This window comes from Otolemur garnettii, unplaced genomic scaffold, assembly GCF_000181295.1.
Source record: "Otolemur garnettii isolate 467f Iridium unplaced genomic scaffold, OtoGar3 scaffold00092, whole genome shotgun sequence".
In the NCBI taxonomy this organism is placed as follows: domain Eukaryota; kingdom Metazoa; phylum Chordata; class Mammalia; order Primates; family Galagidae; genus Otolemur; species Otolemur garnettii.
The window spans coordinates 643,512-651,274 of record NW_003852487.1 but is presented as its reverse complement, the minus strand read 5'-3'; the positions used below and the strand labels follow the sequence as shown (position 1 = coordinate 651,274).

Genomic DNA, 7,763 nt, shown 5'->3' with positions numbered 1-7,763 from the left:
AAAAAAAAAAAAAAATGTATATATATATATATATAGTATGATTCTGGAAAATGTACAGTAATGATAGGCCCATCTCTGAAAAAAGGAAATTAGCTCTACCTAACAGGAAGATACATTATATGTGGTAGAAATTATGACAGTGTAGACTGGTACATGAATAGTAAGATGGAACAATGGTGCAGAAGTCTAGTCCAAAAACGGACTGAAACATATGGCTTCTAAATCAAAGGGACATGAGGTAGAATGGAGAGGGGGCTGTTCTTAGAAATGTATAACGAGGGCACATAAGTCCTAGCCAGTTGGGAGGTTGAGGTAAGAGAACTGAGAGCAACTCTCAGTTGCTCTCCTAAGGCCCACAGGGTGGCTGAAAAATTAGAGCACTAACTTACAACGATTTAAAAAAACTCACTTCTGTCAGGATGACATCATCATCCAAGTCTTCTTCTTCATGTTGCTGAGGATTTGGGGTGACCAGCATTGGAATCCCTTCCTCATCAGAAGAGTCAGATATGGTGATGGGCCCATCTCTAAGATTGATCCAGTCTACAGGAAGGCAGACAACACTATTAATGGGAGGCCGGCACAATCACATTCAATCCTTTAGTTCAATTATAGCATGAAAAATGTTAGGCTACTAGCATAGTCCACAAGCAGCACATGCATTCAAGCAAAGAGTCGTTTTTCTGCGCTGATTTTTGCCAATACATTTGGGAACCTGCAAGAAAAATCTGACAATTACTGTATTCAAGATACCAACTTTTTCTTATACTAGGGTTGAGGAAATCTGTTGATAAAATCTTGACTGTTAATTTCTTTAAAATGAAATCATGGCTTCTCACCCATCTCTATTTCTCCCAGGAATAAAAGACTTGTATTTGAAACACTAGATCTGAAAAAAATTATCACTCAAAACTCATGGCTGGGTGCCTGTGGTTCAAGTGGCTACACCTAAGGTAGTGGGTTCGAATCCAGCCTGGGCCCACCAAACAATGATGGCTGTAACCAAAAAATAGCCAGGTGTTGTGGCAGGCGCCTGTAGTCCCAGCTACTTGGGAGGCTGAGGCAGGAGATTCGCTTGAGCCCAGGAGTTGGAGGTTGCTATGAGCTGTGATGCCACAGCACTCTACCCAAAGGGACAGCTTGAGGCTCTGTTTCCAAAAAACAAAAAACTCATAAAATTTCCATTTAAATTTAAAATATTAAAATTTGCTCACTTTAGACATAAACTTCAAGGATCATTTAAGCAAACATTTCAATATTTTAGTCAAGCATCCATTTAGCACTAAGACAGTAAGCAATTTAACTTTCCTAGTTTCCTTTTAACTGTAACTAAAGTTTAACCATCTAGATGTAGAAATTATGTTCAAGGTCTCTACTTCCTTTTATCTGTCTAAAGACAGAACATGTTTGACGTGAATTACAGATAACACAAATTGGTATTTTTTCCTGTCTGGTTTCATGGGAATGTCAAGGTCGAAATGGGCAATAAAAAGAAAATGCATTAAGTGACCTTAAAAAAAAAAAAAGGAATAGAAGAACAGTGAGAAAAGAAAGAGGCATCATTACAATTTCTGAAATTCCTCCATTAAAGCTGTAACTTCTTTCTTGAGGTTAATGCCTCATATATTTCTTGGCACTCTACAATTTAAAAAGCAATAAAAAAACCAATGATTTCATTTAATTACTAAAAGAAAGCAGCAGTGACGCCAGTGACAACAGTTGGAAGCAACAGGTACACCTGCAGGATCTAAGGTCAGACAGCCTGAGTTTAAATTTCAGTTCTACCAAACACTAGCTATTGGAGTGGTTACCTTCTTTAAACAACTACTTTCTCAACATTAAAAAAAGGATAAAAATGGTGCCTACTTAAAATAATTATGGACCTGCCCCCTCATATGCCCATCCTTAAAAAAAATAGGATTATGAAAATTAGTTGATAAAACTCAGATAAGGCCCATTGCCTGTAGCTCAGGTGGCTAGGGTGCCAGCTACATACACCAGAGCTGGCAGGTTTAAATCCAGACTGGGCCAAAAATAGCTGGGTGTTGTCATGGATGCCTGTAGTCCCAGCTACTTGGGAGGCTGAGGCAAGAGAATTGCTTGGGCCCAGGAGTTTGAGGTTGCTGTGATGCCACAGCAGTCAACCCCATGGAGAAAGCCTGAGACTCTGTCTAAAAAAAGCCTTTGGCTCAGCGCCTACAGCTCAAGCAGCTAAGGCGCCAGCCACATACACCTGAGCTGGTGGGTTCGAATCCAGCCCAGGCCCACCAAACAACAATGATGGCTGCAACCAAAAAATAGCTGGGCATTGTGGCCGGTGCCTGTAGTCCCAGCTATGTGAGAGGCAGAGGCAGGCTTGAGCCCAGGAATTGGAGGTTGCTGTGAGCTGTGTTGCCACGGCACTCTACCCAGGGTGATAGCTTGAAGCTCTATCTCAAAAAAAAAAAAAAAAAAAAGAACTCAGATAAGATGCATATTAATAGTTCTTAGACTGACAAATGTAACCAAGTGATGAACCGAGGGCCTGAAACATACATTATAGAGAATATCCAGTTAAACATGGCAGCAGGAATGCAAGTGATTATCATCATCACCTCCTAAAACTCCACTGAAATGACAGTAAGGTATAAACCCTCACATACAACAAAGATGAGAACAGAGCTGACAGCAGGTAAGAGAATTCAACAAAATTCTGAAAACCAGCGTATTGACAGAAAGGAAGTACTTTAGTAAAGTGGAGAACGCTCAAAACCACAGCCTGTCGAGGAGACAGTTGACAAAAGTGCCCTAATATATGCTGAATCCTAGAAAAGCTCAGGGACTGATAGCATAGGATACTTCTGAGAGCAGAAATGAGCGGTAATTCAGTCTATTCTGTAAGCAAAGAAACTTCTATATTTCTTCTTCCAGGTAGCTAAATGATAAACCACAGTTATTCAGGCAAAAGATAAAGACGAGTCTAGGTGTTGATCTCTTTGTATTTATTCTTCTTGGGAGTTCATTTCCTAGATGTACAGATTAACATTTTTGATCAAATTTAGGAAGTTTACAGCCGTTATTCCTTTAAATATTTTTTCTGTCCCTTCTATTTTCTTTCTTCTCCTTCTGAGTCTTTCATTACATGTTAGTAAGCTCAAGTTCTTCAAGACTCTTCCCTTTTCTTCTCTGTTTTTTCTTTCTATTCCATGGATCAGATAATCTCTATTCATCACTTATTCTTCTACTAGCTTAGATCTGATATTGAACAGATATGTAGGGAATTTTCCGTTTTATTTATTGTACTTGTTACTTCTGGAGTTTTCATATGTGGGGTTTTTGTTGTTGCTGTTGTTTGTTTGTTCTAAAGGGATGAGGTCTCACTATATCACTCAGGCTAGTCTCCAACTCCTGGCCTCAAGCAATCCTCTAGCTTAGCTTCCTGAAAAGCTGCAACTACAGGCGCAATCCACTGTGCTCAGCTATCTTTTTTAAAGTCATTTGTAGCTTTACTGATTCTTTATTTCATGACTCACTGTCATCATACTTTCCTTCAATTCATTAAATGTGTTTTTTTTTTAGTTCTTTAGTAATCTGAAACCTTTACCTATTTAATCCAACACTGGTCTCCAGAGTGACAACTTTAATGGATTCTTTTATAAAAGAGGTCAGGTCATAGAATTTATACGTACAAATAATAAACATAAATTTAGCCCAAGATAAATGTGAACTGAGATTTGACAGGAAATTTCATATACATTTAAGAATGTTATTGAAATGCAAGTACTCTTCCTTTTGTGAGTCAATGAATTTTCCCATGTTTTAAACACCATAAAATAAAAAGGTGCATGTCCTAAAGTAAGTGAATTCAGAATCTTTTGGCAAAAAATAATTTAAGCATCATGTGAGGGCAAGATTATTTCAGCAGCCCTTTACAGTCCTTAGATCATATAGGCTTTGCAAAGTGCTCCTTTGCAGTCACCATTCCTCCAAAAACCAAGAACTAACGCTGTTCCCATAATTCCACCTCTTAAGATCCAATGACTGCATATTCATAGCTTTTATTAATCTACTTGTGATAGGCGATTTTTAAACGTGCCAGCAGGTATCATCATTTAACACAATTCTAGTAGTCTGACAAGTCCTTCTGTGCCTAATGTTCTGAGGTCTAAATATGAACTGTCTCTAGATACTAAACAGGGCAAAACAGGTTCACTTCAAAGAAGGTGTAGCTACAACAGTGAAAGGAAAAGCAGTGAGGAAAGGGAGAAAGTGAAAAGGAACTAACTTACCCTGTCCCCGATGGCAGTGAAAGTTGTTCAAGTGAATTACCTCTTCATTGTTGTTTCCCTCTGCCATTTTCAAATACAGACATATACATATGTGATTACTAATATCTAAACATGACAGTCATCTGTCCCAAAGGGTCTGAAAAAGAAAAAAAGAACATTAAGAATGAGGGAGGATCAGCCAGGAGCAGTGGCTTGTATCTATAATTCTAGTACTCCTTGAGGCTGAGGTGGGAGGAATTGCACTCAGGACTTTGAGACCAGCCTGAGTAAGAGTGAGACCCCATTTCTACTAAAAATAGAAAAACTTAGGTGGGCACTGGGGTGAGCACCTGTAGTCCCAGCTACTGGGCAGGCTAAGGCAGGAGGATCACTTGAACCTGGAGTTTGAGGTTGCTGTGAGCTATGATGAGGCCATGCATTCTAACCTGGACAGAGTGAAAAACCTTGTCTCCAAAAAAAAAGAGTATCAAAACTCTTCCCAAATATCTGGTCAAGAAAACATTCAAAGCTTATGCTGAAAACACACCTTAAGAAAACACAAACTTGGGCGGCACCTGTAGCTTAGTGGGTAGGACGTCATATACCCATATACCGAGGGTGGCAGCTTCAAACCTGGCCCAGCCAAACTGCAACAAAATAGCTGGGCATTGTGGTGGGCACCTGTAGTCCCAGCTACTCTGGAGGCTGAGGCAAGAGATTCACCTAAGCCCAGGAGTTGGAGGTTGCTGTGAGCTGGGTGACACCATGGCACTCTACAAAGGGTGACAAAGTGAGACTCTGTCTCTACAAAAAAAAAAAAAAAGAAGAAGAAAGAAAGAAAGAAAACACAAACTCAGGGCAGCAACTGTGGCCCAGTGAGTAAGGCGCTGGCCCCTTATACCAAGGGTGGTGGGTTCAACCCGGCCTTGGGCAAACTGCAACAAAAAAATAGCAGAGCGTGTTGTGTGGGTGCCTATAGTTCCAGCTACTTGGGAGGCTGAGGCAAGAGAATCACCTAAGCCCAAGAGCTGGAGGTTTGCCATGAGCTGTGACACCATGGCACTCTACTGAGGGTGAGAAACTGAGAGTCTGTCTCTAAAAAAAAAAAAGGAAAACACAAACTCAAAACATAGCACTAAAAACATATTGCCTATGTGCATACATGCATGTGCACATCCTTTAAAGGGACAAAGTACTGACAAAGTATTCACACCCAGATACAAATATCCTAACCAAAACATGGACAAAGGACATAAACAGGTAATTCACAAAGAATAAAACAAAAAAGATGCTCAATCTCACTAGTAATCAGGAAGACAAATCAGAAACTGAGTTACTTTCTAACCATTAGGATGGCAAGTATGTAAGAAATAGGAAACCTTTTAGCAATAATTATACCTAGGATAAAACTTGGTTATGATATGGCCACTGCGTAAGGCTTGAGAAATGGGAAATCTTATACACTTCTAGTTTAAAGAGTAACTTGGTGCTGGGTGCAGTGGCTCATGCTTATAATCCCAGCCCTTGGGAGGCCGAGGTGGGTGGATCACCTGAGCTCACGAGTTCGAGACTAGCCTGAGCTACAGCAAGACACCCCCCCCATCGCTAAGAAAAAAATAGCCTGGCGTTGTAGCAGGTGCCTCCAGTCCCAGCTACTTGGGAGGCTGAGGCAAGAGAACTGCTTAAGCCCAGGAGTTAGAAGTTGCTGTGAGCTATGCTGCAACAGTACTCAACTGAGAGCTACAAAGTGAGACTCTGTCTCCAAGAATAAATAAATAAATAATGGACTACATGGAAAAGAAACATGAATTCAGAGAATGATGGTACCCCTAAGACAGAATTGTATCACCTGTGCCTCAGTTGGAATCCTAACCCCCAATGTGGGCCTGTAATGTGAGCCTATTTGTAGACTGTGGAAGGTAAGCAGATTTTGATGAAGTCATGGAACCTCAAGATGAATTATTAGCACTTTAGAAGAAGAGACACCAGGGCACTGCTTTTTCCCTCCATCATGTGGGAACTTAAGGGGAAGGCAACTGTCTGTGATCTAGGAAGAGACAAATCACCAGAACCAAACAAAGATAGAAATCAGTTTTCAAACTTCCAGCCTCCAAAACTGTGAGAAAGTTTGTTTTAACTGTCACCCAGTCAGACATCTCAGCAAACGTGTTGTTGAAAGATAAGCCCAATCAAAGCCCAATCAAGCCCAATCAAAGTGGAAGGGGCTTGGTAAATACTCTTGAGCTTTTATTTGAGATCCTAGGAGAGCCACACCTTAAGGGTTAAGAGCAAAATTAAAATAGGTCACCTACAAAAGCCTAAAACCAAACTTTGACAGCATCAAAATGATTTGGTAGTACTTTATTTTCCTACCTAAAAACCTTAAACCCCAATGAAAAACGACCATTTTGGAGCCTCAAACTTTTTTCACCACAATGTCCAGTCTGATAAAAAATTATAAGGCCATGCCCGACTAAAACATACATACACACACAGCTAAAAGGAACAAAAGAAAACAATGAACAAAAATACAAAAGGGAAAGACTAGAAACAAAAATCAACCCACATGAGATTCATGTGCTGGAGTTATTTAATAGGGACACAGAAATGACTACATAATAAAAAATGGAAAAATAGTTGAAAAGAGAGTATCAACAACATTTTTCTTTTGAAAATAACTTCTCTTTTGTCCTGTGGCTGATTTCAAGATCCGTCTTGGTCTTATGTCATTTGAATATGATATGTCTAAGTGTATCATATTTATAAACAACATCCTAGACACAGTAGAAAAAAGTACTAGTAAACTGGAGGACAGATCAAGAGAGACTATTTCTAAAACCAAACAGTAAAAAAGGAATGGAAAACAAAAAAATATAAAAGATACAGTCAAAATTTATAAAGTATGTAATTAGACAGAGGGCAAGGGATTTCTTCTTTAACAGAGGATTAAACATGAGTTAAAGAAGACATCACAATGAAAATTAGTAACTATTTTGGCTGAACTGGAAAATAAGGAAAATAAAATATATTAAAATGTGTAGTGGAGAGGTAAAAGGACATATTTGAAAATGTGATGGTAAGCTTAACAAAAATGATGAAAGACATTAACCCAAAGGTTCTAGAAGTTTTGAGAGCACCAAGAAGAAAGAAAACCACACTTAGGCGTATCATATTCAAATGACGTAAAACCAAGACAGATCTTGAAATCAGCCACAGGACAAAAGAGACATTATTTTCGAAAGATCAATCATAAGACAAATGACTACTTTTCAACAGAAACTAGAACTAGATAACACTGGAATTGCATTTTAAAAAAAGACAAAATACCAACTTAAGAGTTTTTAATGCAATGAAAGTATCTTTTAACAGTATAAAGACATTTTCATGGCTCGGCACCTATAGCTCAACCGGCTAAGGCGCCAGCCACGTACACCTAAGGTGGCAGGTTCGAATCCCCAGCCTGGACCCGCCAAACAACAATGACGGCTGCAACCAAAAAATAGCCGGGCGTTGTGG

General features: G+C 39.4%; 1 protein-coding gene across 1 annotated transcript in view; it reads right to left on the bottom strand.

Moving 5' to 3' along the window:
• Positions 1 to 7,763, bottom strand: part of RNF216 (ring finger protein 216) — a 190,721-nt gene that overhangs the window by 170,519 nt on the left and 12,439 nt on the right. The window contains exons 3-4 of the mRNA XM_003795432.3: positions 4,269 to 4,404; positions 410 to 543 (exon numbers count right to left, since the gene is read on the bottom strand). Coding sequence (XP_003795480.1) covers positions 410 to 543; positions 4,269 to 4,335 — 201 coding nt within the window. The 5' untranslated portion in view covers positions 4,336 to 4,404. The remainder of the gene's footprint in view (positions 1 to 409; positions 544 to 4,268; positions 4,405 to 7,763) is intronic.